At 53.7% G+C, this 20,165-nt stretch overlaps 2 protein-coding genes across 8 annotated transcripts in view; one reads left to right on the plus strand and one right to left on the minus strand.

Moving 5' to 3' along the window:
* The window catches only part of Piezo (piezo type mechanosensitive ion channel component), a gene marked incomplete in the record, with an annotated part of 141,676 nt that overhangs the window by 106,409 nt on the left and 15,102 nt on the right, over nt 1–20,165 (minus strand).
* LOC119090206 (piezo-type mechanosensitive ion channel component 1) overlaps nt 66–20,165 on the plus strand; it is a 27,248-nt gene continuing 7,148 nt past the window's right edge. The window contains exons 1-8 of the mRNA XM_037212995.1: nt 66–883; nt 10,294–10,389; nt 13,160–13,279; nt 13,635–13,761; nt 16,078–16,202; nt 17,044–17,290; nt 17,653–17,812; nt 19,172–19,210. Coding sequence (XP_037068890.1) covers nt 820–883; nt 10,294–10,389; nt 13,160–13,279; nt 13,635–13,761; nt 16,078–16,202; nt 17,044–17,290; nt 17,653–17,812; nt 19,172–19,210 — 978 coding nt within the window. The 5' untranslated portion in view covers nt 66–819. The remainder of the gene's footprint in view (nt 884–10,293; nt 10,390–13,159; nt 13,280–13,634; nt 13,762–16,077; nt 16,203–17,043; nt 17,291–17,652; nt 17,813–19,171; nt 19,211–20,165) is intronic.

The raw sequence follows: 20,165 nt of genomic DNA on the forward strand, positions 1-20,165 counted from the left end.
AATTTTAAAAAAGAATTGGTGCTGTCGGTCCAGTTCTCAAATTGGACCACGGAAGCTTTAATTTTGGGATTTCCAAAAATTTGAAATCCAACTGACACCTCTAATCTGCATCGCACGTGTTGTAAAGTGCCGTTTGTAGTCTACGTGTAGAATGCAAAGTGTCGCTGGCGCATGCGCGCGCCAACTGGTGTGCGCTGAACCGAAACTATAGGCAACGCAGACCCCAAAGCTGTGGATGGTCGAAATCCCGTGTCGACACGCAACGGGCAGGCGCTCAATAGACATCCAATGATAGACATCCAATAACTCACAGTTTGGGACCTCAGACTGGTATAGATGGAGGCTTTAATGATCGTGGTAACAGTCATTGTGCGTCACAGCCACGGATGCCGGCATTTTAAGTCTGGAGTGTCTGCCATAGAACAGCCGCGAGAAAGCAGAGGGATTGCTGCAAGCAAACCAGGGAACCACACACATCGTTGTTTTGAAAGGCAGCTGATTGCGTCTCGTCGATTGTTGGATTAACCTCGTGATGAATGCGTTTTCGGCCATACCTTCCCGGGTTAGATCACCTGATCGTGACAGACAGCTGTGCAATGTACGGCGAGCAAGTGTCGCGTTGGAAGGAATAGCTGGCCGGCCGTCTGGCCGCAGCCGCGGCGGCTTGTTTGTCTGCGCCCGGTGGGAGCTGCCGGACAGTGTCGACGACCTTATCCCACATGTGACCTCACGACGCCCCACGCGTGACCTCACGGACGCCCATGCGTAACCTCACGACACGTGGCCTTTGGCAGGGTGCGCCGACTCCAGGCGCGCAAAATGGCGGGCGAGGGCGTGTGCTGGTGCCTGGCGAGGATCCTGCTGCCGCTCAGCTTCATCATCGGTGAGTGGGCCGCCATCTGGGGCTGCTGCTGCCTCTCAGCTTCATCATCTCGCAGAGTGCTCGTGGCCCTTGGGGTTGCTGCTCTCCGCCAGTCTCATCATCGTTTAATGGCCTGGCCTTGTACAGCAGCAGTTCTGATGCATATGCCCGGCGGCTGTTTGCGGCAGTTTGGGTGTGAGCGCCTGTTACCCCGTTTCCGCCGCACTTGTGCAATTTCCGACCTTTTTGAGCCAATTAAATTGGAACGTGGCATTGCACATCAGTGCTTAAAATCATCTGTAATTATATGCGGCCGTGCAAATACGGATGGCTGCCGAAGGCCGCATTGTGGGAATGCTGCAAAACGTGTGCGAGAAGGTCCTGTAGATGCGAATCATTTCCCCTTCACCATCGTAAGGCTACTGATCCGTGAGTTTGAAAAGGGATCCACTTGATCCGATTATGATGACCCATCGACTATGCATCATACGGGGCTTCACCAACAGCTGGCATGATGGGTCAGCTCCTCTGCGATCTGGTGGTTGTGTGGCTTCGGATTATGGTGATCATGTTGCAAATGTCAACATTTTGCATCCAGTGCGGGCTGTGCTCTGACCGAAACGGACGGATTGGTGGGGCGGAGGTGGATAAACAGGTTACGATCAGCCACGCCGTTGACCATGCCTCTGTGTTGAGTTTCCTGAATAGCCCAGCGCACCGATACACACTGCACCGCACCGACACGTAACCACAAGGCCAGCACACAAGGCAGTTTCGTGTCCCGGAAGCCAGATTCGGTTAGGTGGCTCGTCAGAGACGGCAAGCCGGTATCTGGTTATGACGAGATGAGACTGGCACGGAGCAGCCGCGACATGCCGCTCCGTGGCACGGCAGAATCTGGTGGTCAAAGTTGCTAGCAGCGTTGGAGTTGCGCTTACGTTGGAGTTAAGGTTACAGTGGCGGAATCAGGGTCTTCGCAACAAACTATGGTTAGCAGTAAGGACCGTGCTCGCGCTGTCGGCCCTGCAGGTATTCGTTCCTTCCTTCAAGTGGGACTGTTCTCTAATTCAGGTTGTAACATTGCACGGCTTGTTTATTCGAACCTGCGTGGCCACTTGGTATCAAGAACGCTTGGACGTGGCGAACTATTTCCGGCTTCAACAGAGCTACTATCGAAATCGGACACAGCTCAGAAGAAAACAAAGTTTACACATGTCGGAACATGCGTTGTGTTTGCCATCCACTTCGTCTTTGCAAATCCCACGAACCATTCAAAGCCTGCTTTGTTGCAGGGTGTTAGCACGACGCAGCGTTCGGAACAGTGCCTCTGTAAGAGAGTTGTGAGCGTAGTGCATCGCCTCGCAGACTTGGACAGCAGAGCAAACTCACCTCTGACGTGGCACCCATGCGGTTAGGTTTCTTAAAAAGAAATGTTTGAAAAACATTTTTAGTTTCAGATAGCTGTTTGTTTTTGCTGCCGCTAGTTAAGGGAATGTTTCGTATGTGAAGATTATAAAGTATCAGATATGATGCAGCAAGCTCACTTACAACTTATGGCTTACTTTTAAGTGGGAAAGGCTGCTTCAGGCAACACCGTTCCTCTGTTTAGTAAATATGCTCTTCAATATGTCGTTGTTTGATTACGTCATCGTACCTTGCCCAACATTGACTGAGAGCCATTTGACGGCAGTTATATTTGGAAATCGTTCTCACAAACGCCAGATAAGAACGACTCGACGATCATATTTTTCCTTGGTCTTAATCACGGCGTGGTAAAAAAATGGCAGGATTTTAATAACGTTGTTATGGCGTCATTGATGCATGTATAGCCTCGAAATAGTCTCGCCGAAATAGTCTGCACTTCATCGCGGCCGTGTAGCTAAGATACCTGGAAAGGCTTATATCTAAAGAAGGGCAGGGCTGTGGACTGCATCGAATAGTCTTCAAGATGGCAATTTCAGGTCAAACGCTCTACAAATGTGGAACACTCCTTCTAGCTTTCTTGATTTTGTTATTGATTCATGACGTGTTTGCACTATTGGCGCGTATGTGCGAACACTAAAATTTGTAAGTTGTTTTGTTATCGTTTCTTGTTGAAGCGTGATTTAAGTGTGGCATAGTTGCTTTTAGAGGTGGGCCGCTTGGTATGAAACCTCCAAAATTTGTAATCGTTTGACTTAGCAACAGGACAATATCGACCTTTATAAAAGGCGTGTATGAAGGCATAGTTTCAAAGCATTGGCCGCTCGGACATCAGAACGTCCCGATTGTACGCAGCCGCAATGCTCGTTAGCGATTGCAAACGCCACTTACGTTCAAACCAGACGTACAGCTCTGGTGTCATGTCCTAGCACACGACACCAGAGTGTCGGCCCGCCGGCCCCGCGCGCCGAGATGTCGGCAGCGCCGCCGTCCTCCATCACAGCCATTTCACGCGCCGGCGGGTTATCTGTCAGCTGTGCATATTTGGTGGCCACATTTTGTCGCGGCTACGCACTATCGTCCGGTGTTGGGAGCCGGCGTGTGCGGCTGATGAGCGCCGACTCAGCCGAGCGAAGCGCCCTGATTGGCCGCCGCGCACTCCCAGGTGGGCCGCGGCCGTCTATCGCCGCCGTAATGAGGGCGGAAGTCGACGCATCGATTGTGGCGCGCCGGCGCCGATTGTGACGCGACTTATTGGGCGCCGGCGCGGCGGCGGCGGCTTCACACGTCCCGGAGGGGGAGGGGGGGGGGGGGGAGGGGCCTGCTACAGGTGCACCGTTTCGCGGACTACGCTGACTGTCATCTGCTGCCGGCTGCGGCTATCTGCACGGGGGGGGGGAGGGGGGGGGCAGGTCCAGGTGGAAGGCGCGCCCAGGCAGGCTGGAAGGGCGGCTCGTAGGGCCGGTGACCAGGTTCAGTCACGGACATGCATTTGATACGCATACCACTCTGTTTAATGAGTGCTAGATGAGCCGTTAATGAACTACGGAAGTAATTTTAGACGTTTTTCGTCGGAGCAAGCGTTTCGAAATCGGTGCCGCTGTTTGTGTTGGAGCTAAAGCTGGGGTCGGTTGGTGGAGGTCTGCTCGGCCAAACAAAATACATTCTAGCTGCTCCATATATCGTGTCGTCGTATGATAGGCAGGCTGGTGTGAGCGGCTTCGTTGGAAAAACTGAGAAATAATGCACATTTAACAGACCTCTTCCTTATGCCCAGAATCCAGTGCGATGTCACCATCCACTTCTTCATTACAAACTTTGAACCGTATGTATTTTGCTTAAAGCACTGGAAGCAATCATTTGGAATGATTTTGAGCCAACGGCGTGACCTGCTATTGAACTGTTTGCTCGGAATTGCGGCCAGTTTCATCTTAAATGACTCAACGGGCGTTCGGGAGTTGTTAACACAAGTGGCTGACACCTGGTGTAGCGTGCCCGGCCTACAAGTGGCCTGCTGACTGTTACCGCACGCCACCCCGCGACGACGCGTCGGGGGGGGGGGGGGGAGGTCAGCGTCAGAACAAGCCCCACGTGATCTGCATAAGCTGCTGCGTGGGTAGGTGTAAGCGTCTTGTGAGGAGATCTGGCAGATTTGCATCGACCAAGCATGCTGGCTTTTTCGTAGAATAGCGGCCGGTCGGATAAAGGCGGACACGAGCGGTTTCAACGAGGGGCAACGAGGGAGCGCCGTTTGTTGGTCCCGCCCACGCAAACACGCGTGACCGCCTGCAAGTCCGACGTGTCGGCACCAGGTCTGGCGCGTCGGCGCCGACAGGTCACGCCCGGTGTGCCAGTGCCGACAAAAGGTCAAGCCCGGTGCGTCGGTGCCGACGGAAGGCCAGGTCCGGCGCGTCGCCACCAGCGGAACGTCTGCTCGGTGTGTCGGTACCGACGGGAGGTCTGGCGCGTCGGCGCCGACAGGTCACGCCGGTGTGTCAGTGCCGACAAAAGGTCAGGCCCGGTGCGTCGGTGCCGACGGAAAGTCGGGCCGATCGGTGCGAGCAGAAAGCCAGGTTTGGCACGCCGCCGGGACGGGCGCTCGATAATGGGCGCATGGGCCGGCCGACACGGGGCAGAGGCCGGGCCGCCCGTCTCCAGTGCCACCGCCCCTGGCATGGTACAGCGTAGGATTACGCCATCGGGCCGGTCCGGCTCGGGGCCGCGACCCCCCGATCAGCCGAGTGACCCGACTTGGCGGGGTCGGGCCGGTCCGCCGCCGGTCCGCCGGACCGCCGGTCCGCCGGACCGCTGGACCGCCAGACCGCCGCCGGACCGCCGCCGGACCGCCGCCGGACTGCCGCCGGACTGCTGGACCGCTAGACCGCCGGACCACCGGACCACCGGACCACCGGACCACCGGACCACCGGACCACCGCTGGACCGCTGGACCGTGGTGGCTGGCAGCGCCTGGGGCGCTTAGGTCGGGCGAAGCTCACAGGGGCGGCTCACTGAGCTCGTAAAACGCTCGTAAAGCTTAACGATCTGCCTGGCGGTTGACTGTTCAATCTGTTGTTGTTCATTCACAGTTTTTTTTTTGTTTTTTATCGTTATGTGTTAGATCGTTGACAGAAATGAACGGACGATCGTTCTATAAACATAGCTCGCTTCAGCCATGTTGGAAACAAAAGATGAAAAGTAGAAAATCGCTGTCACTGAAAAGCCTTAGATCAGCTGATGAACTAGCCCCTGGTGACATTTTGTGTGAATAAAAAAACGTTGGATGGTGCAGTGTAATTTTGAGGGATGAGTTATATGCGTAAGATGCTCTACGCCACTTGCTAATATTTTGTCTAGCAGGCGATGTGCGGTTCGAGCGACCGCTGTTTCATCGTCAACTCGGAGCTGGTTTCCAACAGAAGCGTGATCAGCAGAGGCATGACCATCCTCGGATTCCGTGTGGCATTAGCCGCGGCTCAGTCTGGCATGGATTCCCCGAAGTGCGCACACCGAGCATACGCCTCCGGCTTGGCGCACAGCCCGTGAAAGCTCTTAATTTGACGGCATCTGCCGTTGGCTTTCCGTGACGTTTTTTAAGCTGTTTTGTTTTAATGGCCTGCTGAAAGACGCTAATGTAGTGTACGTCGACTGATATATAGGTACGTACATAAAACGCACATATTGGTGACCTATAGCTGGCCTGTCAGGTAGTTCCGAATGCGTACTGTAAAGGTGCCCTGGGAGTTCACCACAGACGGTTAGCTTGTGTGCCTGCTGTAGGGGTTATCACTTTCTTAAATCCGGTAGGGGTCAGCCAAAAAGTTGGCCCAACCCCCCCAAAACGTGATTTCTCCCCGGATTTGGGTCACTTCAATGTGCGTCCTCGACTTCAACATATTCCAGCATCAAGCTGATTAAAAATTGTTTTCCCGCGGAGGAGTGGCTTCCCATCTAAAGCTGTGTAAATGTGAGTAAGTGATCACTGATGACTCCTGTCTCCGATCGTGTTGCGCGACCACCATTGACCACAGCCACGATTATGCCACAAATACACTTTCTTCGTTTGGAGAAGCCTTGCGTGAACTTGAAAACGTGCCATCCTGTACTTATATACACTGCCGTATATTGCAGTCAATTGTTTTATCCTAGGTCCTTAATCTGTTTTTAATCCAGGCGTTGTCATTTAAAAAAAAAAACTTGTCAAAGATTTGCAGCAGCAGTCGATGCGCCCTAAAACCCCAAATCATCATCACACATCAAAGATATGCAGAGTGGCTTAGCATATCAAGCCGTTGGCTACTTCATCATTACAAAAAACATAAGGTACGTACAGGATGCTATTTGGTCCAAAATTAGCATGATGCATACTAGAAGTGCTGTGTTAAGGTACCTACTACCAAGCTTATCAATGGTTAAGATAACTGTTTTGTAAGTTGTTCAGTGCATGAGCGAGGAACATTATTCACGTAGATAAGACAGTAGTGTTAGTCTTATACATCGGAGAATGGAGACGACCAGGAGAATGGAGACATGGTTGGGTTGATATTTCGGCAACATGCCTTTATCAAAGCAATAGCAGACTTCTGCTATTGTTTGTTATTGTTACTACTGTCTTATCTATAACTGTTCTGTATTTATGTGGCCCAGTATTCCCTCTTGGCCCATGTGCATTGAGCGGCTCAAAGGAGCATTGGGGTGGGGCCAGGTCAACATAGGGGGCTCAGGCTCCCCAAAAGAGTGTAAAGTGATACCCCTGGCCGGTGGTTTAGGCTACCTCGGAAACGGATTGAATGTTGGTAAGCTGGCGTTTGTTTTGCGCGCAACATGTACGTTCAGGACGTGTGGCTTCGCGTTGGTCATGCGTTGCTAAAAATTATCTGCTAAGGTAAAACCCCGCTTCATCATGCGTTCTGACAGTTCTAAGACGCATGCTTGCGATACGCTTCAGAATAGAACCTGCTTCACCACATGCCAGCCGTTTTGGTGACATTGCTTCTGTGGATGTACCTTCCATTCGCTGTTATCGCCACACATCGGCGGTATCCGCCATGGCGAGTATTTTGGAAAGGAGGCGTTGTTGCTCGATATTCGACTCTTCCGTATTTTTATTTTCCGTGGCCGAGCCTTGGAAGTGTCCTACTTCTAGCCGGCTGCTTGCTGTCATTTAGTCGCTTCGCAAGCCCCCCGGCGCCAGCAGATTAGTAGATATTGCTCCTTCGTTCTTCAGTCTTGCTGTTCTTCATATCTTTCATCTGTTGCCTTTTTCATCAACTGGCATACACAGCCCCACGAACTTTCTTGGTGTAATTTAGCCATACCGACAGGATCCTCCGATCGTTCAGACTGCATTCACTTTAGTTTGACCCATCCTTCCCACATCATTCACCGTTCAAGCTGTCCCCTCACCAACTTTACCAACTGTCTTTTGGGTCCCGTCCCACCAATCTCACCAAACTTGAACAACTCCGCTTCCTCATACTGACCCCCATTGACCCCAGCTTACCCTCGCTGACCCTTGCTGACCCTGGTCTACCGACATCACTCACCTGCCGACCTCAGCTGACTCCGCTGATCCCGGCTGACCCCGGCTGACCCGTCACGCCCGCGGGCGGTCGGAGCCAGACGGGCCGACGCCACCCAGGATAATAGATGTCGGATAGAACGGAGACTAGTACATAAACTCAAGTGTAATGCTAGCAATTTATCAGATGTCCAATGATGTACTAGAACTTAGCATCAAATGGGGTGCCGATGGTGCAGTGGTAAACGCGTCTGCGTTAACCGCTGCACGTCGGGGAAACCAGGGATATGGGGCTCGAATCCCCGCGGTACTCGCAATTTTTGTAACGGTGACAGGCAGGCAACGCTATATAGCCTCTGCAGTTGAGTGTGTCGGAAAGCGCCATTGACAATAACCTAGCCTTCACTAGACATTTGACGGTCTTTAAAGTGATGGCAGCTTGACGCAATTGGTGAATGTGTAGTGACTAGTGACAACAGTGTGAATACAACTGTGACTGTGACTTTCGAGTTTAAATGGGCGTTGTGTACACCTTTTTTTCTTCGAAAAACGTTTGCATTCTTGCACTGATAGCTTACATCGGCTGTTACAAACACCCTTCCTTATAGAACTGGAGAAGTTCTGGATCATCCGGCCTCGAACGCACGACCTTCGTATTACGGACCCGGAAGTTACCGGCCGCGGCACTGAGACCAGGCGGCGTGCCTCGTGGGTCGGAAAATCCGCAGTATACCGCGCACGAAAACTTTGACCCTGTGCGACGTGGGAGTTTAGCTTCTCTCGGCAAAAAATTGTCTTTGGATCGGCGTAAGACAACGAGACAATCTTTTGTGCCGCCTTCGTGGAAGTGGGCAGAATGGAATTTGATGTACAGCTCTGCGAAAAGCAGGCATATAACGTGCGAGCCTTTGGGGCTGGTAGGAAGAGGACGCCGCAGAGCGGCTGTGCTACTAACGCCAAGGTACGTCGATGAGTGCCGGCTGCCGCCGGGCGACGGACAGGGTAATCAGCGCGCCTCTGCCCCTTCGCCCCACCCCCACACTCGGACGTCCGACTCGCCTAATGGCGGGGCGGCTGGTCGCTGCGCTCCGTCAACACGGTGATAAATTGTTCAAACCGACCCCCCCCCCCCCCCCACCCCCTTCCAGCCCGCAGAGCGTCGTTGGCGACGAGAGGGGAGGAGGGCGGGGGGGGGGGGACGTGGCGCCGGAAGAGGCGTGTCAGCGGAGCGGCGCCGAATGCTCAGCGACGCCGGCTTCTGTCCGGGGGAGTGGGTCGAGCTGTCGGTCGCTGCGGGTGTGGGCTGAACGCGCGCTATTGGAGGGCGTCCCTTTGTGCCGGGCGCGGTGTGGACTTAGCCAGGTTTGGTCAGCTGGGATGATGGAAGGCTGTTTTGTGGGCTGACGCACGCGCAGTCGTCGGGTTTGTGTGTGCTGTGGGAGATTGGTTTTGTTGCGGGTCGTTTTCCGTTGATTGGTGCTCATGGTTTCCCTCGCTCGCATGTGCCGAGGCGTTGCGTGCGGATGTAAATTAAAGGGAGTGATCGACATTTTACGGGGTTTTGAACTGAAATAGCCGTCTTCGAGATCATTCGGTGCAGTTCACAGCCCTTCCCTTCCTGTGACCTAAACCCTTCTAGCGTCTGAGCTACACGACCGCGAAGATGTGCAGACTCGTTCGGGGAGACTATTTCAAGGTTACCCAGGCATCCATGAAATCATAACAACGTCATTCAAATACCACCGTCGCATGGGCTATCCCTCGATCAATGCCAAGACAAAGATGCCAAGATAAGTGTCATTCGTTCATATCTGGCGTTCGTGAGCACGATTTCCAAATATAACGACCGTCAATTGGCTCTCAATCAATGTTATGCCAGGTGCGATGACGCAATGACGTATTGAACGACACATTAACTAAACGCAGAGATCGTGTTGTGTAGGGCAGCCTTTTCCACTTAAAAGTACATCAACAGTTTTAAGTGAGCTTATTTCATCATATCTAATGCTTGCTTCAATATCCTTAAGTGTGGAACATTTGCTTTAACGGAGGTTGGTGCGGCGTTCATGCACGTGCGCGAGGTTGTGATGCCATTCGCAGCGGACTTGTATTTTACGAACTCAGACTGCGTTTTTCTGCTGATAAGCGATATAAGCTCTATGAATGGTGGATGTGCGTCACGGAAACCAATGTGAAGTTCAGGAGGCGACACTTACAAGATATAATCGGTTCCCATACAAAAACATGGCCAAGGGAGTGCGTAAGGCCTGGATCGTTGCACTGTTTCTCTCAAACACTGGGGAATAAAGAGGTAGGAGAATAGAAAACACAAGAGATTAGAGAATAGTTGGTAGCATGATTAACACATAAATAAAGTGTCCATTGTTATGCTGCGAAGTGTGACTTGTTGATAGTCATGTTGAACTCTTACATCCCGCCATTCTTTGCCGCCCTATACCACGTGTGACGTCACCGTCCGCCACCGTTGCAGGCTGCAGTCTGCAGTATGACGCCATCTCGCTGGTGTACCTGGCGCTGCTGCTGGTGTGCCCTCTGGTACCGGCGCCCACGCGGCGCTCCTGGCACGGTGAGTCCAGCGCCCACGCGGCGCTCTTGGCACGGTGAGTCCAGGGTACGTCCGGCTAGCGGGGGGGGGGGGGGGGGGGAGAGGGGCTTTAGCGAGCGATCATGCCCGGGGCGATGATGTGTGTGGGGGCCCGACCCGGACACTGGTCAAATAGCCTGTCGGCCGCTGGCAGTGTGTGAGCGGCTTTAGTGGGGCTCAGCGCCGCGGTGCCGCCTGGCGTTCGTGGCGTCGGTTAGTCATCGGAAGGAACAAGTCGCCGGTGGCACGGCACATGACAGTGGCGCTAATTATACGGCCGCGTGGGCCGGGCCGTGCCCTGCCCCCATCACCATCCGGAGCACCGCGGGACATGGGAGAGGAAATGACGGCTTGTTTGAGGGATTCTCTTCGCCGCATGCACGGGCAAATTTAAGGATCCGTTGTTACGTGCACGCCTTTGATTAATTTATTAAAGTGTGAACAGATAAAATAACTGCGATTTAACTCGGTTCCGTTAATGTCGAATCAACTCAATTGGCATGCAAATTACGGCTGCTTTACCGCGAACGTGTGACTTGTGAGAATGTCTGGAAGGGCCGAGGCAAGCTGGGCACGCGACGCCGACAATAGCCTTAGCAGCTTCCTTCTTTGCACAACAACGGGGTAGAATACTCCTGACGCCGGACAGTTTATGTTGCGTCAGACACTAGCAGGTAAATCTGTCGGCACATGTCGGCACAGGTAAACCTGTTCAGCAGACGGCGGTGGAGGCCTCTACCGCTTCTACCAACGGCGGTACAGGCCCGGCCAGGTCGATGTGGACATGAGTGCTGCCGCCAGGCAGCGGCATGGCGTGCACTTGCCGACCGTGTGACATCTGCAGGAACTGTTGAAGCTCCATGTCCTCCTTCTGAGCTACAGTGAGCACGTCAAAGTCCTGGAGGGAAGGCTTGATCAACTTCAGCAGCGAAATGGTCCGAGAGACAGCATCTGCCACGGGATTGTGCCGGTCCGGGACGTGGCGAACGTCCGAAGTGAATTGGTAGATAAAGCCCAGATGCCGAGAGAAGGCGCCTGAGCTGGATCCGATGGCTGACACCAGCGCCGTATGGTCGGTATAGACAGCGAGATGTCGGCCTTGCAACGCGTGCCGGGAGTGTTTCACCGTCGGGTAGACCGCGAGCAGCTCGTGCCCGAAGCTGCTATACCCGGCTACAGCGTCCTGGAGACGAACGCTGGGGAGACCGCTCGCCATCGACGTACTGCTGTAGGACTGCACCAATTTCCGCGGCTGAGGAGTCCGCCTGCCAGCTCAGAGCAGCACCAGGCGACGGCTGAGCCAGCTTAGTGGTTCGAGACAAGGCGCCTTTGGTGCGCTGGAACGCGTCTTCTGCCACTGGCGTCCAGTCGAGCGGGACCGATCGCTTCAGCTTCTGGTCGTGCAGCTGGTGAAGCGGGCGCAGGAGAGCAGCAGCCTGCGGCAGGAAGCGATGGTAGTATGTTACGACTCCGATCAGCCGTCGAAGCTGAGTCCGTGTTGGTGGGGCGCGGATAGCCCGGCACCGTGGGCATCTTCTCCGACAGTAGTGCTATGCCTTCGGGCGTGACATCGTGAGCCAGGAAGTGGATCCGACTAACGCCGAAGACGCAGTTCTCAGGGCTAACGGTGACTCGAATCGGTTCAGACGCTGCAGCATCTGCCGGAAGTGGCCCAGATGCTCCCCCTGTGACGTGTGATGGCACGAGTATATCGTCCAGGTGGACACAACAGCTGAGTTGGATGAACCTCTCAGGACCTCATCCACAAAATGCTGTAACGTGTAGCAGGCGTTCCTGAGACCGAAGACATGCGTGTCATCTCGAAGAGATTGAAAAGTGTGGCGGTAGCCGTCTTTGGTACATTTGCGGGCTCGACCGAGATCTGGTTGTACGCTCGCACCAGATCGATCTTTGATAAGACGGTGCAGCCGTGAGAGCTACCCGAAGAGTCCTCCAGGTACGACACCATGTATCTAGAACGGTGGTGGCGTTGAACGCACGGTAGTCGCCACACGGTCGCCACTCTCCGGCCTTCTTCCTCGGTGCCATGTGCATTGGCGACGCCCAACTGTTTCGCATGGACGGACGATGCCGAGCTCCAGCACGCGGTCAAACCCGCGGCGAGCGACCTGCACGCGGTCAGGAGCCAGAGGACGGGGCGTCCTACCTCTGGAGGTCCACTCGTCACAGTGTGGTGAGTCACAGTATAGCGGACCATTAGCAGCCGGGACGGTGACGTCACTCCCGAGGATTCTTTCAACAAGCTGGTGTAGCGTGGCTCTGTGATCGCACGGATTCCCAAGGAACAGAGGGTGGCAGGAGTGCCGCGGGCGCAGGTGGTGCCGCGCTCCGTCTCCAGGGTCTGCTGCTTCATGTCGACGACGAGTCAATGGTGCGGCAGGAAGCCAGTACGAAGAACCGGCGACGGGACGTCCCCAATGGGGAAGGTTCAGGAGAACGTAGCTCCTCTCTCCCAGCTTGACTAAGGTGGAGGTGAACCGTGTACCTTGATCTCCGATCAATTGGCAGCCTTCGGTCGCGATACGTAGTCACTCTGGACCCGGTCCTGCTGGCTCAGGACGCTGACTTGGGCTCCCGTATCCTTGGAGGCCCTATGGATGTGTACCCCAAGGCGCATGGAACCGTTTGGAGGGCCTCTGGATGTGCACCCGAAGACGTCTGTGACTGATGGATTGACACGTTTTAGGGCAGGTGGTCATGTATACCTGAAGTCGCGTGTGATCGTTTGCAGGGCCGCTAGGCTCGTACCTGAAGGCGTGCCTGATCATCACCCTGCTGGCGCTCCTGCCGATGCTCTGCTTCCAGATCGCCCTGTTCGCATTGCCGCCATACGGACACTTCTTGCGGAAATGTGAGCATCTCTTGACACCAGCGCTTTGCGTGATGTGATAACGCCCGTATGGGCGACGACGGACGGAGATTCAAAGTGTGTTCACGTCACTTGTCCACCAAAATTATATTTGGCATCGATGTTAGTCAGGCGAACTAAACACCGTGACTTTCCAAGCGCTTGTGCTGTATACTGCTCGCTGTGTGCCGTATTTTGTGTGCTGTATTATGCAGCATGCTGTGTACTTATACCGTGACAGTTAGGTCGCGTGAATTACTCTGCCCACACTGCAGGATTTGGCGGGGAGAGCTCTGTATGTTTTTGCCGTGCTGTATGAATAGGAGAGCCCTGCTGAACACCGCGACTGTGCATCCAGGCGACTTCCTGGAGACCCTGCTGCGGAACGTAGGCCTCATCAGCCTGGAGCAGATCTCCATCCTCTCCGCGGTCTTTTACTTTGCGTCAAAGCTGTTACCTGCTGTCATCACTGCAGTTGTCTTCCGGTGAGTTTCAGCGATGCGGTTAAGTGCATGAGCTATTTACGAGGAGGAACGGGCTGAGTGAGCCGTACTCGGATGATGAGAAGAATCTTAACTTATCGTCCTACCCCTGCCGTCACGGATTCTAAAGATACACAACTTCGCAATGACCCATCGCAGGTCATGAGGTTTTCAGCAACGATAATCGTTTTTTTAAGTTGTGTTTTATAACTAATAAGAGATTTGCGTGGAATATCCTTTATCGGGCGCATTTTGGTTGCAACATTACAGCCTAAAAACGATCTCGCCCCCTCCTGCCGATGACCAGGGGAAGGGCAAAATTTTGAAACTGCAAACCAAGTCGAAGAAGTTTGTCGAAACCGGGAAAATATCGCCATGCTTTGGGTTCGCAACGACTGGAGCTAGCATTCATTCTAACATATTGACCTAGGGAAAAATGGGTGAACGCATTGACAAACATGTGGGTCGACGTTCGGAGGGCGTTCGGAGCCCCGCGCGTCCCCGAAAACCACGGATCCCCGTTTTTGAGGCGTCTTATTAGTATTTGCGTCTCGCCTTTCAACCAGACTAAGGCGTGACCCTAACTGCTAGTGTTGGTGATTGTGCCGGCTACAGTCCACTGACGGATCTCGAGACCATCCGGTCCATGGGTGCGTCAGTGGAGAGTCGACTGGAAGTGAAATCATTGTTCCCTTTTCCGAAACCTATCTCGAGGACAAGGCACTGGGGCCTAAACGGGGAAAGATTGAACCATGTAGATTGAACAACATTGTAGTTCTGTTATGGTGACCTATGCGCATCCAAGATAGTCGTGTTTTGCAATCCTTTAGTCAAAGTTGCTAAGACCGTAAATTCTTGCAACGTGTCATGTTCCAGGGCCCTGACATGTTTAAAGCCGGCTATTTGTCAAACATTGCTATTTGTTGAGCAGCTTGCGACCCCAACGCCATTTTACCTTCTCGTTTTGAATGATCATGCACGGCAGATTTCTCAGCGCATTGGTGAAGCCCAATAGTACCGGTTACCGAATGTTTCTGTTTTCATTAGTTCGTTATTATCGGCATCACCCATGTCATCACAATGGACAGCTCTGACGTCCGTTAGCGCGCCGCTCTTCACACGCCGCACGTGGCGTCCCGTGGGTACTACCACGGAATGGCTCAACGAACCAGCTGTCGGCGAACCAGTACCAATCTGTCGTCGGTGGTACTGGAGGTGGGGGGGGGGCCTTGCTGTGCCACACACAGGCGGCTGATGCGTATCGGGGTCGCTGGTTTGTGATGCAGCGGCACGGTGGTATTGACCGTGAACAGAAATGATCCCAAAACCCTATAAGTAATGCTGTCTAGACAGACGTTGAATACGATACGGGGACGGAATATAGAAGCTGGTGACGAACGTTGGGATTTAATCTACCTTCAGGCTCACGTGCCAGGTGCCAGGTGTGAGGTGGGGGAGAGGCGTATTAGGGGGGGGGGAGGGGCAGCATTACCAGACGATGGTGGCCCGACTTCCAGCGGCAGCAGTGCACGTCAGTGCTGCTTTCAGACTAGCTCGGCCATACCAACATCCTGTTCCCTCATCTGACCCTTCACATCAGAGATGTGCGTTGCATGACAATCTTATACCAACAACTTTTATCTTATCCTCGTGCTTCATCCCCTAGGTCAGTACTGATGCTGAATGCATTGACCTTGTCATAGACTGTCTTGAGAACGTGATATTTTTTCACACCCCGTGCTAAGTATCGCCCTGCAGACTCGGCGAGGTGCACAACCCCCACCGCCGGCGCTTCCTTTACAACTGAAGCACACAGATTTCAGTCTGATGTAAAACCAGCCAAGACAAGCAGGGTCGTCGCGCGGCTCGTCGGCGATGGGTCTTGCCGCCTAGTGTCCTGTTGTTCACAAAACCCGCCATCAGCGATTGTCTCCGCTACTCTAGGTGTTTCTCCTTCTACTCGCTTGATGCGTTCGCCATCCACCCTAACTAACGTTCTCAGGTCTGAGGTGTTACAGGACGTCTGTCTTGTGGCCAGTGATTTTGATCTGTGACCCACGGTATCAGTGCTCTGTATCCTGTAGCCCTGTGTTGGGGGTTTGACCAACGTCTGTGACTTGTGACCCGTGACCTGTGGCCCGTGATCCGTGGCCCGTGACCCGTGACCCGTGACCCGTGACCCGTGACCCCGTGACTCTGAGTGGGGGTATGTGAGCAATGCCCGTAACCTGTGACCCTTGCTCCTGTGACCTGTGACCTGTGGCCCGTGATCCTGTGACCTGCGGTCTGTGACCTGTGACCCTTTGTTGGGGTCTGCAGAGAGTGCCGAGAGCTGTCGCGACAAGCCGACGGCCCGGAGGCGGACATCCAGAACGGTGGCGGCTCGCCTCTCTTCCGCAACTCGCGCGAGAAGCTGCAAAAGGACGGGCTCAAGTACTGCCTCGGTACGTGAGTCGCACACGGGTGTCGGGGTTGCGGGAAAGGATAACACAAGCTCTGCGGAAGGCGCGACCGAAGCGCCCCCATTCGTGGAGTCTGGTGTGAAGTGAACGTCCCTCGCCTTTTGCATTGCTGTCGGCGTTTGATGAGACGTTCTGGGCCGTTCCTAAACCTTACACGGGACCGAGATCAGACAATTAATGCAGTCAAGTGTTTTGGCTCTTCCATGATGACTCTACTAAAACAATATCGACATTTGTCACCTTGCTGTGCCCGTTCCCAGTGACGGTACTCACCTACTGTGGCTCGTTCCCAGTGACAGTATTGACCTGTTGTGACCCGTCCCCAGTGACGGTACTGACTCTGCTGTGATCCGTCTTCAGTGACGGTACTGATCTGCTGTGACCGTTTCTCAACGACGGTATTGACCTGCTGTGACCCGTCCCCAGTGACGCTACTGATCTGCTGTGACCGTTTCCCAGCGACGCTACTGACCTGCTGTGACCCGTCCCCAGCGACAGTACTGGCCTGCTGTGACCCGTCCCCAGCGACGGTACTGACCTGCTGCAATCCGTCCTCAGTGACGATGCTGACCTGCTGTGATCCGTCCTCAGTGACGGTACTGACCTACTGTGACCCGTCCCCAGTGACGGTACTGACCTGTTGTGATCCGTCCCCAGTGACGGTACTGACTCTGCTGTGATCCGTCCTCAGTGACGGTACTGACCTGCTGTGATCCGTCCTCAGTGACGGTACTGACCTGCTGTGACCCGTCCTCAGTGACGGTACTGACCTGCTGTGACCCGTCCTCAGTGACGGTACTGACCTGCTGTGATCCGTCCTCAGTGACGGTACTGACCCTGCTGGCACTGGCCGGGGCGGCCATCATGCGACCGAGCGTGACCTCAGCGGTGTACCTGCTGACCCTGCTCGGGGCCATGACCTGGTGGGCGTGTTTGCGGACGCTGGGGCGGCCCTTCGGCATCATCTGCCGCCTCCTGATGGTCTTCTCGGGCCTCCACCTGGCCGTGGTCTACACCTACCAGATGCAGTGGGCGCAGGTGTACCTCGACCACACCAGCTTAGGTGCCAGGTGAGCCCTGGGGACGGCGCGGGCGCGAGACACGCATGTCGCTGGTCCGGCGATGCGAGAGATCCGTTGAGTTAGTTATCTTGTTTTTAAGTGACAGTGTTGTATAGTAAACTGGTTACCGGCGGCGTGCACGGTTCTCGTGGGAGGCGATTTAGGCTAGCAGAGGAGATCGCGTAGATGAATTGGATATCTCCTGTTGTGTCGTGGCATTGAGTTGTTACAGACGATCTTGCTGTTGTAGACTGACACATGTCCAACCATCAGTCACAAGGCTAGCGCCTGTACTCACCGTTATGACCGAGAGGGTTGGGCTGGGCTGGCCTTGACCTGCACTGACCGGCCGTGACACGCCCGGCGGCCAGGCTCGGCGGTCTAGTCCAGATTCGGGTTACAAACTGCACCGGAGACCCGCGCGACATGACCTTCGCCGAGACCACGTGGGACGTCTACTTCTATCCGCTGGTCATCTACGCGCTCTACTACATGCTGGCTTTCGAGTCCAGGATCCTCATCAACCTACGGGTGAGTACCGGAGACAGCTGGCGTCGTGTGCTGCCCGGCATGAACAGTCACTTGCAGGCACACGGTGTCCGTGCCACTGTTCGTCACCGTGTGTGATATAGATGAACACAGATGTTTGCGTCACTAGCTGGAGTGATGCCTTCAACACCTGCTGCGGGCGTCGGGTGCTTTGTCTCGCTGCGCCATGCTGGGGAGAGAAAGCTGTATATGCTGGATCCAAGCGCGGGTTTAGTGGTGATCGACATACTGAACGTGTTGTCTGTAGCGTCAGCCGATTTTTGCTCTGGCTTGGGACTGTCTGCTCTAAGAGCCCCGGACGCAACATAAGGGCTTTGCCTCGGACGTTAACAGTGTAACAGTAGCCACGTTTTGCGGTCTAACAACTCACCCGTCTTTTAAAGGGAGTGTTCCACATTTGTACGAGGGTTTGCACTGAGATAGCCATTTTGAAGGTCATTCAGTACAGCTCGCAGGCATACCTTTTTGTGACTTAAAACATTTTTGTTTCTGAACTTAACGCCCATGAACTTGTGCGAACTACTGCGTGCATACTTTTTCAAGGGCACCCAGACATGCATGACACCGAAGAAACGTTACTCGAATACTGCCACCTTGTTGACCGTGCAGTGTTCAAGGCCAATGTAATATTTAGAGTACGCAGGCACAATTTCTAGCACGATTGACGACATGTCTTCCGGCCTTAGAGGACAGCAGTTAGCTCTCGACCGACGTAATGCGTTGAGTACAGGTTTGGAACAGGGATCACATTTTGTGCTACACAGAACAGGAATTTGGGCACTGATACGAGTTATGACGGAATTAAGATTGCGGATCGGTTTAACTTACGAATAGGGCATAAATCAGGCACGTGAATGCAATAAGCAATATGAAATCACGGACAAATACGCAAAGAACATCACGAGAAAGGACCAAAACACGAGCGCATAGTGATATTTGGTTCAGCAAACACCTCCAGCACCGTCACCGCTACTCTCGACAAGTCGAAGTACTAAAAGTTAGTCAATCTGTCCGCAACAATGGCACTTCCGACACGGCTAGTCTGGTAGCGACTCTGACGTCTTAAAGATTACTGAATAAAAGATTGTGTTGTCTAGAGCAGTCTTGTACACGTAAAGCAAACCAATTGTTGGAAGTGAGCTTATTTCATCATACGTGGTGCTTTCTTCAAAATATTCAAATGTGGAACATTCCCTTTTAAACGTCTTGTATAGTAGGCATTACGTCTGTTCCGTTTATTTACCATCATCTTGGTGGGTCAGTATATTTTCGAAGCTGTTAATACTGCTGCATCGCGGTGGCGTTTTTCTGACGGCGCAGTGCGCGCGCCATTTGTCGTAGATCGAGGAGCTGTCAGTAACCGTGAAGGACCTCCTGGAGGTAAAGCCTGGCCGCCGCCTCTCTGTCTCTCTCGCTGTCCGGTGATTCCTTCCCAACTATCCGGTGGCGGTGTCCGGTGGCGTTGGCCGCGCTTCGCCGCCCTGTGGAGCGGGGCATGCCTGTGGGTGGCGCTGCCGCCTTCACAGAGGGCCCTCGCCACTGACGCTTCCTGGCAGTCATCTTCTCCGGCAGTGTTGTGAATCTGTTGCCGGCTCTATCGTTTCCACTCGTCTGCGAATGGAGGACCGCCGGCGCGGTGGCTGAGATTTGTGACTAACCCCAACAGCGTGGTGGTGCGCATGCTCTCAGGAGGTGGATATTCTGCCATTGGCTCGTGTGGTTTCCGCACACAAATCTGTTGTCTGGAATCCGAACATAACTTGGAGCTTGCTATTGCTCTAATCTATCATGTTTACTACTCTGAATGGGCTTTCATTTGGGAATCAAAATTGTATGAGCTGCTCGAGTGTGAACACTTATACTATTTGCCTACGTAAAATTGAGCGTAATACTGCGATCCGGGCATTGGTCGTTTCCTGGTTGATTTTGGTCACTTCCTTGGTTTATTCTTAAAGGCTGTATACTTCCATAGTGATTTTGATATTATGGCGCTTGCGTTTTACGCGAGACAAAAAGGGCCAACGACTTGGAATGAAGCGTAACTGTGAATCTCAATGGAAAGCTGTAACCTTTGCACCCGTTCTTCATGCATGAGATCACCTTCTGCTGACGAATTTGTGAATGTTGGGCAAGTGGATGGAGCTACAACATGCGAGCTTTGGTTAATGCGCTCGCACCGTCATTTTGGAATGCAGTCTATTGCGTGTATAATGCTGTCTTTCTTCCTTACATTATTAGCTCGAACCAAGAATGGATTTTCTGACGCAACTGTTGATGTCTCGGCGTAATGGGCATGTCTTCGGCGGCACCCCAGCCGTGGGCTTGTTATTGATAA

This window comes from Pollicipes pollicipes, unplaced genomic scaffold, assembly GCF_011947565.3.
Source record: "Pollicipes pollicipes isolate AB1234 unplaced genomic scaffold, Ppol_2.1 Scaffold_3087;HRSCAF=3621_pilon_pilon_pilon, whole genome shotgun sequence".
Classification (NCBI taxonomy): Eukaryota; Metazoa; Arthropoda; class Thecostraca; order Pollicipedomorpha; family Pollicipedidae; genus Pollicipes; species Pollicipes pollicipes.